The sequence below is a fragment of the Onychostoma macrolepis genome, chromosome 07, assembly GCF_012432095.1.
Source record: "Onychostoma macrolepis isolate SWU-2019 chromosome 07, ASM1243209v1, whole genome shotgun sequence".
Classification (NCBI taxonomy): domain Eukaryota; kingdom Metazoa; phylum Chordata; class Actinopteri; order Cypriniformes; family Cyprinidae; genus Onychostoma; species Onychostoma macrolepis.
This window is the reverse complement of record NC_081161.1, coordinates 3,901,177-3,918,965: the sequence shown is the minus strand read 5'-3', so window position 1 is coordinate 3,918,965 and position 17,789 is coordinate 3,901,177. Positions and strand designations below refer to the sequence as shown.

Here is a 17,789-nt window from a genome sequence, read left to right as displayed (position 1 = left end):
ATATATACATATATATGGAACTTTGACTAGTCAAAATGTACTTACAAATGTCTTGAACCATCTTTTTAACTAGTCACTTGTCAAATCAATTGTAACTATCTAAAATGTAATTGTCAAACCAAATCGTTGAATTATAAATTGGCTTGCCATAACATCTTATTTATAGAAGTGTATGACTACATAGATTTGGGATTTCCTTTAACTTGTAAATGACATTTAATTAGTAAGAGTTCATATTATTTAGAATATTGAGTTTTAAATACACAAATCAAATTCAAGACATCAACAAAGTTAGGCTATTTTTAATAGTAATATATTAATTTCAGGGATCAAAAATACATTCTGGATATCTTTAATGATGAAAAGATAAAAATATCTTATTAGTGTTAGAAAACAATTAGGGATTATGACAAGTCATAATTGGATTACAAATATCTTGACTTGTCATAATTGCTAGCAGATATCTTGAATTGGAATTTTAACAAGTAAAAGCTAATTTACGACTAGGCTACTATAGCTTTGAAGGGTTTCTCCGTTATTTTTGTTTTCTTTGCGTACAAAAAAGTATTCTGGTCGCTTAGTAAAAGTAAATTACGGTGAGGTAATTTTTGAGGTTAATTACTTGGCAGTCAATGGGACAGTCACAAGCCTCTTGGTTTTCACCCAAAATATCTTAAATTGTGTTCCGAAGACGAACAAAGCTTTTATGGGTTTGGAACGACATGGGGGTCAGTGATTAATGACAAAATTTTTATTTTGGGGTGGAGTAATAACCCTTTAAATGACTAAACGTCTTGCCACATACGTTTTTTATTTATTTAAAAAAAAAAAAAATTGTTTTTGTTTTTGTTTTTTTTGTACGAACGTCACAAAACCCAGGCGAAGCCGTTTCCACGTCCGTCGCGAAGGAAGTGCGCAGCAGGAGCGAATTTCCCGGATGGAGTTTTGTCGCCATATTTGGTCGCCGGTAGGATACGAAGATTTTAAGCTGCTGCTGTTACTGCACCAAGAACCGCAATCTAACGTATTTATTCACTTCGCATCCGTCTGCACAAACAAACAGCGTCTCTTACCTTCACCTCTTCCACCTCCTCCCGGTCCCCGGTAACCATGGCAGATCGAGAGCACTTGGTTTACCAGGCTAAACTAGCAGAACAAGCCGAGAGATACGATGGTGAGTTGATATTTTGGGCTAATTGTGTTGCCACGCATTTGAATTAACTTACAGCAATGAACATAGGGACGTCGTGTTATTCCTGATAAAAGTGTGTGCTGAACCCAAAAACTAAGCGCTATCCGTTCACACGTGTCTGTGTCTGTCGACATGGGGAGAAAAACCCAGGAGAGCTGTTGTCTGGAAAGGCCTGAGCTAACTCAACCCAACCTCCTCATTGTTATTAATGAACTAACGTAAATGTTGGTCTGTGCTCACATATTGCTAAGAATTGTTCTAAATCTATGAATGGTTAATTTGGTATTTGGACAAGTAATAGAATTAGTTGCATTGCTGGTAGCTTTGATCTGAGAGCATGCGATTCAGAGACTATAACGTTACAGCATTTGAAACCTACATTGTTTTCATTTCGCTACAAATTATCTACAGAATCCGAGTGGGTTCAGATTTTAGGTGATGCAACAATGACTAGGCTGAATCCAGCTGTTTATTCTGCACTTATTGAATGTGGGTTGATCAAATATATTGGATATTTTTACTGTGTCGAATGTTTTTATGGAGCCTTGTTTTTTTTTTTTTTTTTTTTTTTTGAGATTGACATTTTGTTTTGGATAATAGAGAACTAGACCGGTAATGTTTGTTAGCTTGACAAAACTATTAAAATACTTTAAAAAGCTTTGATTTTGAAGGTTTTTACCATCTATATGCCAAACAACACAGTCAGTCAGACGGAAAGATAGATGGTTAGATAAACCAATAGATGGAGAGATGCTAAAGTTTTGGATTTGAATCATTGCCAAGTACAGCAGGCCACTTATAAACCACTGAGATGAAACAGAAATATTGCACTGCATACAAATTTGTTGCTTTTTCTCTCTCGAAGCATAACACTTCAGCTTAGAAGTCTAAATGGTTTAGTAAAAAAAAAAAAAATTAAATAGTGGGGGAAAAAAACAGTGAGTAGGCTAAAATGATTAAGGAAGTGTATATTTGTTGGTGCATGTCAACTTGTGTATTGTTTTGTTTTATTTTATCTTATTTTAAATGGATACAGATTATTTGCATTTTTCTGTGCTCAAAAACCGATATGCAACCGAGAGAGAACTAAATTAAGCTATTTTATTTCCAAAATGCACTCATTCAAGACTGTTAGAAGTTTGGGACATGATTTTACAGAATAAAATCTGTAAATCTGTACTTTGTCTCTGTATCTAAGAGCAAAGCTTTAACTATATATTAAGCATTTATGTAACACATCTCATTCGTGCAATAATGGCTGTTATGTTGAAGTGTATTAAAGCAAAGCAAGGTTTTTTTCTTGCGTGAAATTCTCAAAAACACCCACAAGATGGCAGAATTAATCAGTGGATCCAGTAAAAAACAACAACGGCAAAAACGATATCTGATTATGGAACAAAATGCTTAAATATTGATAAAATATTAGTACAACCGATTATTGGTTTGACCTTTACTTATGTATACTTAAATGTTATTATGCATGTCACAATGTGGAAAAGATCATCAGTGAGACTTCAATTTATGCAGATGTAAAATGTCTTGAGATAAATGAGTGTACTTTTCCAAACCCTAGTATTAAACTAGCATCTGCTTCAGACATTTAATATCTGAACTTCCTACTTTGCACATTAGCTTTCTTGTTAAACCACTCAGTCTGTGATATTCAATGTGGTTTGGTCTAAATTTATTGCTCTCCAGATCTTTGTTGATGGGTTTCCTTTGTGTCATTAAGATGATTCTTCTCTCTGTGTTTCAGAAATGGTGGAGTTTATGAAGAGCGTTGCAGGAAAGGACACAGAGCTCACAGTAGAGGAGAGAAACCTGTTATCAGTGGCGTATAAGAACGTGATTGGAGCTCGACGAGCCTCCTGGAGGATCATCAGCAGCATTGAGCAGAAAGAGGAGAGCAAGGGAGGAGATGGCAAACTCAAAATGATCCGAGAATACAGACAAATGGTGAGAGTGCATGGAGCCTAAACTCATGAGCATCTGGAGTTTATTGGCATAAAGGTAGACCTGAGAAACAAAGATATTCGTCAGTGAAATAATACAGAATGAGTGAAAAAATAAAACCAAACCAGTGACAGTTTCATGTCAGGTTATCATTACTTGCTCTATAATAATTTTGTCTGATCTTCATCAAAATTCAGTTGATTTTTAAATGCTAGACATACTTGATTTAATATATCAAATGAATATTTTGTATTAGAGGAGATCAGAAACGATTTGAAAACGGGGGATAAGAGAAGAAAATGACAAGTTTCTTTACTTATTTCTTTTTTTATGAAGCTTGACATGCTAAATACGAAAAGCACATTACTTTTGGTGCATCATTAACAGTGTTCATGAAAATATGTTGACGACTTATAAAAGCTAATCTATTATTACTCATGCATAGAAATGACATGGCACATGCACAATATTGAGCTAACAACAGTTTAACATAAATGGTTACCAAAAGTGAGTCGTCCAAAGCTTCAAGTGCATGTTGGATAATTTTTGACTTTTATGGCACACAATGTTCTGGACAAACCTCTAGAATGTTCCCATCCTTGCAAAAGCAAAATATCTTCAATAAACAATGAAAAGTTAGTTCAAAAGCTTATCTTTCATAATTAATGATAGAAGACAAATTTACCCGACCTAAATATTTACCAAAATATTGCTTGAAAAGAATTAGTGCAATAATAATTAGCAATGCAGAATTACAGAGCCATAAATTTAAGTGAAACGAATTTTATCTCACGTTGTGTAACCGATTAATTAGCTGGTAGATTTAAAAACCTATTAATAAACATTTAAATAATTGTTTAAAATACCTTAATGCTTTTTCTTTTATTATACTTTAATACCTCAATCTATAACTTGAAATGCTTTGAGTTGTGAGCTCTATGGCTCAGAGACAGTAATGTGTGCAGTACTCTAGATGTACATGATGCCATTATTACTCTTCTTACCTTTTGCAGGTTGAGAACGAGCTGAAATCTATTTGCAATGACATATTGGATGTACTGGACAAACACCTCATTCCTTCAGCCAACACAGGAGAATCCAAAGTTTTCTACTACAAAATGTAGGTGTTTGACGAATCAAAGTGCATGATAGTGCCATGCTCTACAGAAATAAAGCCAGTTGCGATGTCATGTATTAAACCTCACCCATCTGAGACATCTGTAAAGTCCCAAATGCATGCAGTTTCTTATTTGCATTACTAAACGTGTTATTGTGACATAAACATGCATTTAGGACTTTATAGGTCTCTTAGATGGGTGAGGTTAAATATGACACAAAAACTGGCTTTATTTCTGTAGAGCATGATACTATTCCCTCATGTAGGTCATGGATTTGATTCCCAAGAAACGTGCATAATTATTAAACGTATACCTTGAAGCATACTAATCATGCTCACTAAATTGTTTTGGATTTAAGCACCTGCAAAATGCACACGTGCAAATGTAAGTTTTTGTGGAGCATTATCAGTACATTTTGAAATTGAACCCCTGAGTTGTTTACATTTATTTTTTGTCTGTTTTAAAAAGCAGTGCTTGCTTAAAGGGATACTTTTCTGTGAACTGGTTCTTTCAGGCAGTTATGAACTGATTCACCAGTTTGTTTACGTAATCACACAGTGATGGAACGTATATGCATTTATATTATTAAAGCACCCAGTAATGATGTGAAATGTGGATGTTTTACTTGTTTATTCACTTTAAATGCTTTAGACTAGTCTTCATTAGCCCACCGTTTTACAGTGAGAAACCATAACTTTAATTTGGCGCTTTCATTCAAGTGCTTGGTTCACGCATGCACATATCAGCTTTTCTTTTCTTTTTTAACAAAATGTGAATACCCCGAAAATGCATACAGTAGCCTACTTTATTCATTATAATGGAGTTGAGTATTTTTGAACACATTTCTGACAGCAAGAGCTCAGAATAGTCATTGTAGCTGATAAGAAGATAATGAATCTTTTTACACACACTTATTTCGGTGTTTGTGCGTGTGTGTGTCTGCAGGAAGGGTGACTACCACAGGTACCTAGCAGAGTTTGCCACGGGTAATGACAGGAAGGAAGCAGCAGAGAACAGTTTGGTGGCATATAAAGCTGCCAGTGACATTGCCATGATTGAGCTCCCGCCCACACATCCCATCCGGCTCGGCCTCGCTCTCAACTTCTCCGTCTTCTACTACGAGATCCTTAACTCCCCCGACCGCGCCTGCAGGTTGGGCTGCTTTTCTTCTCACTTAAACCGTGTAATGTTTGATGCTAACTTGCTTCTGTCTCATATTAATATGCATAGACACCTATGGCTAAGCAATGTTATTTTAGTGCAATTGAGATACTCAATTGAATTATGATGAATTAATTATTTGAATATTCTTTTGTTTTTTAATGTCTAAATGGTTAGTGTGTGTTTCGGTGTTTGTGTGTGTGTGTATGTGTGTGTGTATATATATATATATATATATATAAGTTAACAAGTTGATAGTATTTGATCACAGAGTTCCGTCATCTGCCTCGTGAAGTTTGGATTTACTCTTCTCTTCTGATTATCGTTGAAACTGAGTTCATGATGTACTGTAGAAAACAAACACTTATTTTCCTGTTTATTAATGTCAAGCTGCTTTGAAACGGTCCATGTTGTATAAATCACTATAAAAATAAATGTGACTTATTGATACATTAACAGAAAATGGGAGTGTTGGTGTATAAAATCAATTAACCGTGATGCAGTTTGTGATTCCAGTTATTGAGAGAGAAAAAGAAATGTGATTTAATGATGACTCAATTAAAGAGATTAATAATTTATTATTTTTATGAATATTTTAATACATTTTAATGCAGCCCCTGGTTGATAACCACAGAAACCCCATCTGAAAAAGCCAGTATGACTCTCCACTCGCTCCTCCAACAGGTTGGCGAAGGCGGCGTTTGACGATGCGATAGCGGAGCTGGACACGCTGAGTGAGGACAGTTACAAGGATTCGACGCTCATCATGCAGCTGTTACGGGACAACCTGACGCTCTGGACCTCAGACATACAGGGAGACGGTGAGGCATGCATGTCTTATGCCGAGTTCAGGCTATATATATTTTTTTAATACTTCCAGTCTCGCTGGAGAACAACGGGCTGACGCACGCAGCTTCTCGCGTTATTTCCTTATCACTTCTCGCGTGTGTTTTGTTGTGAAACGTAGTTTGCGGATCAGACAGAGTTGTCGGCGATTCTTCCTATTGTGAAATCCTGCAATGTGAAAGCCCCTGTCGCCGATCCATCGTTCAGTGTGAACACAGCAGCGACTGAATGCTACCCCAGATAGTCACGCAGTGTGAAAACAACAGCGATCCGATGAGTTTGAAAATCGTGAATGTGAACTCGGCATTAAAGAAGGGAAAGCTGTTCTGCTGTAATTGACTGAAGCAAACAATCTGAGAAAAATCCATTAGAAACTCTGGATTACATACTGATTCAAGGCCCTTTCAGGAGCTGTAAAAACAAAATCGATCTGAAATGCACAGTGAAGTACAATGCGCTGCAAAAATCATTTTCTCAAACAGTATTTTTGTCTTGTTTTTTAGTATTATAAATAAAAACATTTTAAAAAAATTGAGGTTAGCAGAGTGAATGTGCGCTTTCATTCAGCACGTCTCCTTCACGCCTTCCGCCATGTGCTTCTCATCCATGCTTGTTTACTTGTTTCACGCAGCATACAGCTGCTCTTAAAATGAATGAAAAAAATCTGAATAATTTGTAATATATAATTATTTACGGTAACAATATCGTGCATGTTCATTACCGTGATATATCGCACTACAGAATACCGGCACATGTCTAGTATAGAGTTTAATATATAGGCTACAACAAGTTTTAATCTGGCCGCAGAAAACACAGGTAAGCTTGCAGTTCAGCGATCTAAAATATCATTGTTTTTATTTCTATATTTTTATTTAAGTGTACGATTTCCATCATAACTCAAGTATGGATTTCGTCATGGAAAAAAGAAACTGCCATGGTGTTAAAAAAAAAAAAGAGAGAAATTTAAATAAAACAAGGTTATTTAATAAACTTAAAGCTGCATTGATTACATTAATTCTCCATAAACTTAGCATTATTGTCAAATAAGGGGCAGCTCCATTGACCTGTGTTGTTCCTAATAAGCAAATTAAACTAGGAACCCATTGAACCATGTTTAATAGGGTCACGTCCCATATGCACATGTAGATCCGACTCAAAATCAGATTCAAACTTGTCAGCCCGTCTCAGTGGGGTCTGTAAGTGCTGCTGCTGTGATAATTGTTTTGATGATCCATGACATGATTAGAGAGCCATGCTGTTGCCGGATGAGCTGCTGGCGTAGAGCTTTGTAGAGTTGTTTCTCCTTAAAAATGATAAACATCCTACCACCTGATTGCTTTTAAATCTCTGCTAGCTTCAGTTTTCCAGTAATGAATCTAATTCATCTCGAACGAATACTGATTAATTCTGCCAATCGAATATGGTCACAGTTCTCTAACCGCTCTAATCTCTCCATTCTGCTGTTGTAGATTTGTGATGATAAAACCTGCTTCATTTCCTCTAGAGCTTCTCTGCGCGAGTCCACTGCTGTCCTTCAGCTCATCCTGCCTTCCTCACACTCTTCCTCACCTGTCTGTCCGTCGTCTTTAATTCTGCATGGCACCAGGTTGAGGTTGCAATCTGTGCTTTGGAAAAGTCTATTTCAGCTTTACAAGGAATTAATATATTATTAATATATCTCTGTATTTGGATTAAACAAATAAAGTGAATGTAACCATGTAGGCATATATTGTGTGCAAAAAAGGGTTAAAATCACATTACATTCTAACATTGTTACATTGCAATCTAAAAACAAAAATAATGCTTTTAAAGCAAAAGTTAAATTTACTAAACTAAAAATTAAAATAATAAAAAAGCACAGACTAATTGGGTAACAAGGCTATTTTGATTACCCCATTACACTTTACAGTTAGTGCTATCATACAAATGCACTTACTTGTAGGTTTATAATTCTACATATGTCACATTATTTATTGTCCAACTACAAATATTTCAGCAAAATGTATATTTTAGTCAGAGTTATTGCGCTGTTATTTCATTGAGCTGTCTGTGAAGTTTAGCAGAGAATCGTAAAGCAAAAGCTCATGCACTTCTGACAGCAAAATGGAAATATTTCCACGGCTTTCTAACATTTACAGATGGAGAATATACCTGTGAAATGTAAGTTGTGCATTTAGGAAAACAGCACGTCTCAAACACATTAAACAGTGTCTGTAAGCGGCACACGCAGCCTTTCTACCACTTGTAGCACACTTGAACCCATCATTCATTCACTAGTACACTCAAGTGTACTACAAGTGGTAGCTAAATATATTTTTTAAATACAAAGATAGTATGTTAAAGGTGCATTTTAGTTCATATTCATGGTGTCTTAAAATAGCACAGTTGAGTACACTTAGATGATATTAAGTTTATCTTAAGAAGTACTAAAGGATCATTTTTAGTATATTAAGTACAAAATTAGTGCGTGAAAATGGAGCACTTTAAGTACATTATGGTAGTGCCACCTGGGAGGCCTTCAAGGAAAAAACTTGAGAAATCTTTTTCTTTACAGTTTTTGTCTGCCAATGTGTCACATCTGATGCTGTCTTCATGTTTCCTCCTGGGTGTTTGTTGATTACTAATTTCTCACCGCATGCGGAGGATTGAAGAACACTGGAAGTGTTTGTAGTTGCATCAGTCGTCATCCACAGACACGTCAGATGGCACTGACATGCTTTTGTTTAATAATGATAAGAACAGTTAATTATGAAGGCTGTTTACGGCTAACATGCAACATTTTAACACATTGAGATATAATTTGTGGTCAAAAGCACACCGTCTCTGCGTTCAGCTTTAAGCGTGGCTCGTTCAGTCAGAATGTATAATTTGTTTGATAATGTAAACAGCCTTTGGTAATTGTTCATATATATTTGGAGTGTTTTTGAGCAAAAGAGTTAAATGAATTTAATGGAGGTTTTCCTTTTCTTTTAATATTTCTTTGTTACAGCTAGAGAAATAGAGATTTGATTTTAATTTTAGTGAAGTTATTTCCATTATTAGATACACCATGTCAAAAAGAAAAGGAAAAAAAAAAAACGTTTTTGGTGTAATTTACAGCATAAGCCTATTATTACAAATGTTATTATCATTATTTATTCTTATTTCAGAATTCTATTTGTGTGCATTTATTGGTGAATATTATAATCTCAATGCAGTAACTCATGCTGAATCATATGCAATAAAGCAAGGAGTGTTATTATGTAGGGTCCATTCTGATTGATTTGTAACTTTGAAGTGCCCTTTATAAGGCAAGATAAATGATTTTTTTTATTTTTGCAACATTTCGTCATGTCTTGTGGTCCAGATCAAAATTCAAACTTAATTAAGGGCCTTGGGCCAAAAGTAAATGTTGCATTATTTCCAACTATATTACATTTCAAATGTATTAGTAATAATAATAACAACAATTTAACAAATTAAATTTTTTCGACATTCTTGAATCTAATTCACTAATTGTTTTTTTTTTATATATTTTAAAGATAGATTAACTAATCTAACTTTAACTTATAGATGGTTAACAAATTAATTAATTAATGAGAAATGAAGATGTGCTTCAATAGCATGTTGTTTTGCTGCTTTTTCAGCTCTTGTAGTAAGGCATGGTGATGCTGCAGACTTTGGCCCACAGGCCCTGCTTTGGGCATCTCTGCACTAGACGGTGAAGCCAGTTGTAAACCTGTTTGAAATTGGTTTACAGTATCTAGTGACCAGTTGCAGCATCTCACGAATGCACACTTTGTGTGTCAGGCTCAAAACATATAAGGTGTGGAGTTTGTCTTATAGTTTGCAGCCACTGTAATAACAAAGACTCTGTTTTTGTTTTTTTTCCTTAGGTGAAGAACAAAATAAAACAGCGCTGCAGGATGCTGAGGATGAAAAACAGTGAGATGTGATCGCCAACATGCTAAACCCCCTTCTCTCTCTCTCTCTCTCTCTCTCTCCATCTCTCCATCTGTCTGTCTGTCGCTCTCTCTCATATGCATCCCTGTCTCTCAGGGAAGCTCATGGTGTCATAGAGAAGAGTTCAGATGCTAAATGCTGGTTCTGTCCATCCCTGTCTATCACTTTGTCTGTCTTTCCTCTCGCTTCTTGTTTCATACTTTGGCTCTTGCCTATTTGACCATCTACACTAGTTTGGAAGAATTTAGACTTTTAAATGTTTTTGAAATGAGTCTCTTCTGCTCACAAAGGCTGCAATTATTTGTTCAGAATAATACAAAGTGAAATATTATTACAATCTAAAATAGCTGTTTTCTGTGAATATATTATAAAGTGTAACTTATTCCTGTAATCAAAGCTGAATTTTTAGCATCATTACAGTTTTTACCGGTGCTCAATTATTAATAATGGCTATTAATCAATGTTGGAAACAGTTTTTAGTGTTTAATATTTTTGTGGAAACCATGATATTTTTTTTTTTTTTCAAAAATTCTTTAGTGAATAGAAATTTCAAAAGAGCAGCATTTATTTGAGAAAAAAAAAAAATCACGTACTATAAATTCATGTACTGTCACTTTTGATCAATTTGAGCACCAGTAATTCACCATCAATATAACTGAACAGCAAATCAGCATATTAGAATGATTTCTGAAGCATCATGTGACACTGAAGACTGGAGTAATGATGCTGAAAATTCAGTTTTGATCAGCAATAAATTTAAATCTTAAAATATATTAAAATAGAAAAGTTATTTAAAATTGTAATGGTATTTCACAATATTACTGTTTCTCATCAAATAAATGCAGTCTTATAGAGGAGAAGTCTTCTTTCACAAACAATCCAAATTTTTCCAGACTTTTGATTGGTAGTATATTTGTGGGGTTTTAGGGTTTTATTTTATTTCATTTTTTTAATCTTAAGTATTTTTTAATTAACTATTCACTTAGATCTTATATGATTATACGAGACCAGATTGGAGGGTTTCCTCTCTGTAAGGTTTGGTTTTACTGCCTGTTGCAAGATCCTCGAATCACACTTTTATTACATAAGTTTGCATTTGCGTATTTCTTTATCAGTGTTGTTCTGTCAGTTGTTGAGCTCAATGGCAATTATCGGAGGCATTTATTTTTATTTTCTTGGAGTAGAAACTCAAGCTGTTTATCATAAATTCACCCTCACAAACATTTCCTTAAAATCTAAGTGTTTTTATATTTGTCAGCAGGTTCTCTGTCTGTGGTATGGTGTGATGTGATGTGGTCGGTGACAATGGGTCAATAACTATAATGCTTTTAGGAAATGAATGCAACCCTTGCCTCACTGTTATTCAGAGGCTGCTGCTGCAGAAATATTGCTATAGAGCCGTACATAAGAGGCTTTTTGTGTTTTATTGGAGGAAAAAAAAAAAAATTCTCAAGATCAGATGCAAAACAAGCCAGATGCATTAGTTTTCCTTCAGTTGAGTATCAAGTGAAACTCTAGTTAGGGATTTTGGTGACACTTTACAAAAAGGTTTTATTTGTTAATATTAGTTAGCATGAGTTAACAATGAACAATACTTAAACAGTTTTTCATTAATCGTAGTTCAATTTTAACACTAATACATTTTTAAAATCAAGTTATAGTTAATGCGCTCCAATTAACATGAATAAATGAACAACCGTTTAATAAATGCTATAAAATTTGATTACACTATTTTAAGGTTTCCTTAGTATTATGCAATTAAGTACTGTGTAATATTAATTAACATGTATTTACTATAGAATTTAAGGTTAGTTGCTTGTAATTATGCACAATATTGTTATTACTAGAATAATGTGCAACAAGGAGACTGTAAAGTTAAGCAAGTGAACAAATATTCTGCTAATTGCTAGTTCATGTTAGTTAATGCATTAATTAATGTTAACAAATGAGACTTTAAGTGTTACCAGGATTTCTTTGTGTATCTGTATCTTCGTGTGTCTGGCTCTCTCTCTCTCTCTCTCTTCTGTCTGCATCCTCATGTATTTCCTCTGTTTCTTCAGTACATGTGACTTGAATCTGATTTGTACTACTGTTAATTCTGCCTGAAGCCAACAAACACTTGTCTACTCATGGAGACACAGCATGGGATCGACTCGACCTTTCAGAAAAACCAAGACTAAGTAAAAGAACTAATAAAACACTATCTTTACCTTTCTCGCCGTTTGAATTGATTTATTGGAGTCAAGGAGGTTCAATTGTAATGGCAGGAAAAATAATACACTGGAAAAAATATGGTGATACAATTTACACTCAGAAATTGCTAGTAAATTTGACAAACAATTACAAAAAACACACTGAATAAAAAAAAAAAAAAAAAAATTGAAGTAGAAAACTTGTAATATTATCTTGTAGCATATGCTCCAATACTCTCCATTGTTTAGTTTACAATTTTGTTGTTGTTTTTGTAACATATTTACTCCTTCACTAGTGAGATTTGAATTCAAAGGCAGCAGACCAGGACAAATAAACTGATGGTTTCTCACTTTTACAAGGAGGAGAAAAAACACTCACTGGAAATAATATAAAATTTGTTCATATGTGATTAGGAGCATCTCCCAGCAGAGGCTAACTAGTCAAACCTATGACGCCTACAGTAGAATAAGGTTGATAATGTTATTAAAATGAACTTTTAGTAGTAGCCTATTAGTGACTTAAATTACTTGTGGTATTCTACATCCTGTCTCTTTAGTGGATAGTGCACCCAAAAATGAAAGTGTTGGCATTTTTTTTACGAATTGTGTTGTTTAAATGATTAACTTTTGCAGAAGAAAGTGTTTTACTGTTTGACCACAAAATTAGAGTCAATGGGGTCCAAAACGATTTTGAACTTAGACTGCACTGACTTTTATGTGGACAGAAAAAAAGAGATGCAACCCTGTAACTGTCCCTTTATCTTCTGCTCCATCAGACTGAGGGTCAGTAGGGGGCGCTAGTGCATCTCGGCAATCTGTGTTGGTGCTGATGTCCTAAATGTGTGTAAAATGTCCAGAAGTTGATGCTAGATGCAGATGAGCATTTCTGCCCCTAGATTGTTTTCTTTACATTGCTCTTAAGACAAAAAATAAGTTAAACTCGTTTTGCTGCTTCATATTTTTATGTAAACCGTATTTTTTGTTTTCAGGATTCTTTGATTAATAGAAAGTTAAAACAGCATTTATTTTAAATAGAAATCTTTCATAACTATTATAAATGTCTTCAATTTCACTTTTGCATAATTTTGGATAAAAGTATTAATTTCTAATTCAAACAAATAGATGCATACATATATACAAAACTTACACTACCATTCTAAAGTTTGGGGTATCACAGAAGGCCTGTAGTGAACGTGTCCTCATCCAGCTGAAGCATCTGAATGCTGATGATTCCCAGAGCCGCGTTCATGTTCCTGTGTTGATCATCATCTGATCCAGGTGAGACTGGCTGTCAGAACTCATAAAACGTCTCTAATGTGTGTTGATGCTGTTGCTTAGCTTCGTGTGCTTTCAAAACAGAGCTTCTCTTTCTGTTGTCAGAGGGCAATGGCAGTGAAGTCACAAGCTAAAAATAGGTTGCAGGTCTTAAAAGTCATACATGGTTGCATTAACATCTTGAATCGAAGTTCATCACATGATGCCAGTTTAGCATATAATGTGTGAATGTGTTTTCACAGAAATATTGGATTAAAGAGGTTATCAGGGTACGAACAGTACTTTTACAGCATGCCTGAAGACCTAGTCACACCACGATGATAAAGGTATAGTTTTAAAAATCTTAAGAGTCCACACCATAACTATAGACCTTAGTCAGGGTGGTGCCATATTTATTTATTTTTGACAGAAATAAAAACGAGGCTGTGAGGGACAGAAGTACAGCGCGTTCAACTGATTTTACTGCTGTTGATTTTACTGCTCAGGGAACCAAGGTTACAAAAGTAACTGGAGCATTCCCTTTCGAACGTTCCCCATAGCGTTATACACTAATGGGGAAAGCATCCAATAGCGCTGTGCTATAAGCAAGTGCAGAATGAAGCCACTCTGCGAGCCCAGCCCCAGAGTGCCCGTAATGAGGGCGCCTAAAAAGCATGAGCCAAATGCGAGACCCAAGCCAACAGGCTGGGGTCTGCATAACAAGACCTTCTCCACTTATATAGGTATTAATTAGGTAAATTAAGCTGACAATAACCATGCCTGAAAGGCAGGGACGTCCAGACAGCAAAGACCAGCCGGCTGCTGGACATATATCACCAAATGAAACTCTGCTGGACCAAGCCCAGGAGGAGGCCATTCCTCTGGTGGAGTGGGCCCTCACTCCGACAGAACACTGTAAGCCTGCTGAGGCATAAGCCGAGGCTATAATGTCAACTATCCAGCGAGATAGTCTCTGCTTTGTAACTGGCAGCCCTTTGGAGCAGCCTCCGAAGCAAACAGAGAGCTGCTCTGAGTGCCGAAATGGGCCAGAGTGCTCAACATACACTCAAGAGCCCAAACCAGACAGAGTGGATTGGGACCCTGCTCATTCTGTGAATTAAGAACAGCTAGAAGGGTAATGACTTTGTGCTCTGACCAGAGAGGAGAGCACTTTAGGCACATAGCTATGTTTCGGTTTGACAACGACACTACAGTCGTAAGGTCCAAATTCAAGGCCTGAAGCACTGACCCAACAGTGCTTGCAGGTCTCCCACTCCTTGACCGATGTTTAAGCCAAAAAGAGGGAGGACTATGGATAAGTCCCAGGTCGGCACAGTATAAGGACAAGGCAGATTCAATCTCCAATCTCCCCTCAAAAAATTAATGACAAGATTATTTCTGCCGACTAACTGGCCAGCCACGAGAGCACGATTCGCTGCGATGGCTGCCACATATACTTTGAGCGTGGACGGGGTACATCCCTTATCCAGCAGAAAGGTTAACACGGATGATACATCAAAACAGGACGGGTCCTTATTCCGTGCTGCACACCACTCAGAAAAGACTGACCACTTAAGGGCGTAGAGGCGTTTCGTAGACAGGGCACTAGCCTCTAAAATGGTATTAGTCACTCTCGTGGGGAGCTGTAAAGACTCCCGTCGAGGGGCCAAACATGAAGGCTCCAGAGCTCAGGCCGGGGATACCAAATTATGCCTCTTGCTTGAGAGAGGTCTGTCTTCAATGGTATCGGCCAGGAGGCTGCTGATATCAGCTGAATCAGCTCAGGAATCATGTCTGAATCCTCCAGAGGGGCGAGCTTGCCATAACAGTTTTCTTCAGCGCTTTCAATGAGGGTGAGGGCGGCAGAAGAAGCAGTGTGGATGTGCACTGAATAGGGGGCACGGCATCCTGGTGAATTCATCATGAACTTCTTGGAAAAACGGACCAAGTCTCTGGCGGCATCTTGGCAGGTAGCACTTATCTAAGCGGCTGCAGGCGGGTTCTTCCGGAGCTGACCAGTCTAAGCCCAGTTCCTCCACGGCCTTCGTGAGGATGCGAATCAACTCGCTGTCCATGCCAGGCCCACACTGAGACTTTGAGATGAAGGGAGCTGGGATCATCTACGGCAGAGATCCCCAACCACGACCCACTACCGGGCCGTGGAAGAATTTCTACCAGGTCGCAAGAACGTTCTGGGAAAAATATGTATAGATATGACACTGTTATTTATTGCGTGTTTTATTTATTGATTGTTCGAATTATTCAGTTTTTTCGTTGTATGCGATAGATACACAATTTGATGATTTCATGTTAAGTAAATGAAAGATTGCTCTGATCTGTCACATATTAGAGGTTAAACGGATCGCAGTTGTAAGGTCCACGAATTTGGTCCAAGGACGGTATCCAATCGTGGGTGAAGGTTTCCTGCGTGTTCGGCCTTTTCAGCGCGCAAAGTTATTCAGTCTAGGTTAACTTCAAATCTGACTCTATTTTAATATCTAATCTGACTCCATTTTATTATAACCTCGAATTTAGGTTGAAATGCAAATTGGTTGTTTGTTTATTTCTAATTAGTATTCTTCTGATATTTGATTATTCTGGTGACTCTTTACTTTATATTTACTCGTTCATTCAGGTGCTCATGTCTCTAACAAGGATACAACATATTCTACTAGAGTCAATAATTACAGAGTAAAACAGAATAAGATCAAATGTAACAATTTATTATCAGTCAGGTAAATATGTCAATTACATAGCCAATTCAGAGATATCAAATCATATCAATACAAAACATCGAATTCTCAAAGATAAATCTACGAGTAAAAGATGCATACCTGACTTTATAGAAATACATAGTGTGAAGTATAGAGACCACACTACGGGCTCCTGGCTACAGATCGCCCCGATCCTTTTGCCACATTTCCTTAAGTACCCCAGACCAAGACCAACATCCCCCGAGATGGAGACAGGAGCTAACGATTGGAATTTGCATTGACCGAGTTAACACCTTTTGGGACAAAACGTAATTTTGCATAGAAACAACCACTGGAAACTGACCCACCCTCTACAGTGTGCAAAATATATCTAAACTCTTAGGATCTGTATTACCTTTTAGTTTACTTCTTGTAAGAATGAGCCCATTGTACCAGACGCCCTGAGACAATTCAAATGATACCAAACATGACTGTAAATATCACTTGCATTCATGTAGAACATTACAATCTACTATTGACCATTTTGAGCTGAGTGAAGGGAAGGATGGGTGAGGGGAAGGAAGGGGATGAAAAGAACTGATGCATATGTGAGAGAGGCGTTTTCCCGCATTTTCTCTCAGTGGGATGTGGAGACAGATGTCTGTATGTTAATACACCGTGTTGGTGTTGTCCATCTCAGAAGTTCAAAGTGTCTGAGGTTCTATAATTCTTACACAGTTGATCCGTGATAGCTACGTATGGACGAGACCCTACCATTCGGCACGCATGTGATTCACAGATGAATTTGGTCATTTACACGTTCAAGCAATTTTAAACCACGAGAAGAAGAAAGGAAAGAGAGCTCAATTAGTTACTCACGCGCTGTTCTCGCACACAAAGCGTGCACAAGCATAGAGACGTGTTTCAGACAGTGTGGAAATACTGAGTTGCGTATAACCTACTCATAAAATTAGCCTATGTCAAAAACCCTTCACAGAATTGTCATTCTCTGTGCTTTAAATATTTTTCTTGCTTTTCCGAAAAAAATAAGTTCTGTGACTCAAAAAAAAAAGAAAAAACGCAATATAATGCGCTGAACCACTATATAATGCTATTATAATACTATAGCCTAATATATGTATATATACATCCGAGGCTGTCAGCAACAGCTTTCTCTTCTGATCCGCCGAAAGAGACCAAGCCACTTTCTACAGACGAGGGGTGCTGATCCTCATGTGAGAATAACACCGGAGAATCAAAGTGCTGTGGGGAGAGTGAAGCACCTGGACCTGTGCCAGCGTGAGATCACTAAAACCCATCTTGGTCCCCAGCCATGCGACACTCTCACCATGCCCATCTGAATCATGCAGGGGTTCACGCTCTGCGGCGCGTCATTTGAAACAATGCCGCTAAGGAAAGCTCTTTCCTTCCTTTCCCG

The 17,789-nt window shown here is 36.8% G+C and overlaps 1 protein-coding gene across 1 annotated transcript; it reads left to right on the top strand.

Moving 5' to 3' along the window:
* The first annotated feature begins 916 nt into the window (after window positions 1-916).
* ywhae2 (tyrosine 3-monooxygenase/tryptophan 5-monooxygenase activation protein, epsilon polypeptide 2) lies at window positions 917-12,426 on the top strand. Its single transcript, XM_058782518.1, has 6 exons — window positions 917-1,174; window positions 2,949-3,148; window positions 4,159-4,265; window positions 5,209-5,415; window positions 6,109-6,245; window positions 10,146-12,426. Exons 1-6 carry the CDS (start codon window positions 1,111-1,113, stop codon window positions 10,196-10,198), a joined length of 768 nt encoding a protein of 255 aa, XP_058638501.1. The 5' UTR covers window positions 917-1,110; the 3' UTR covers window positions 10,199-12,426.
* Window positions 12,427-17,789: the final 5,363 nt, after the last annotated feature.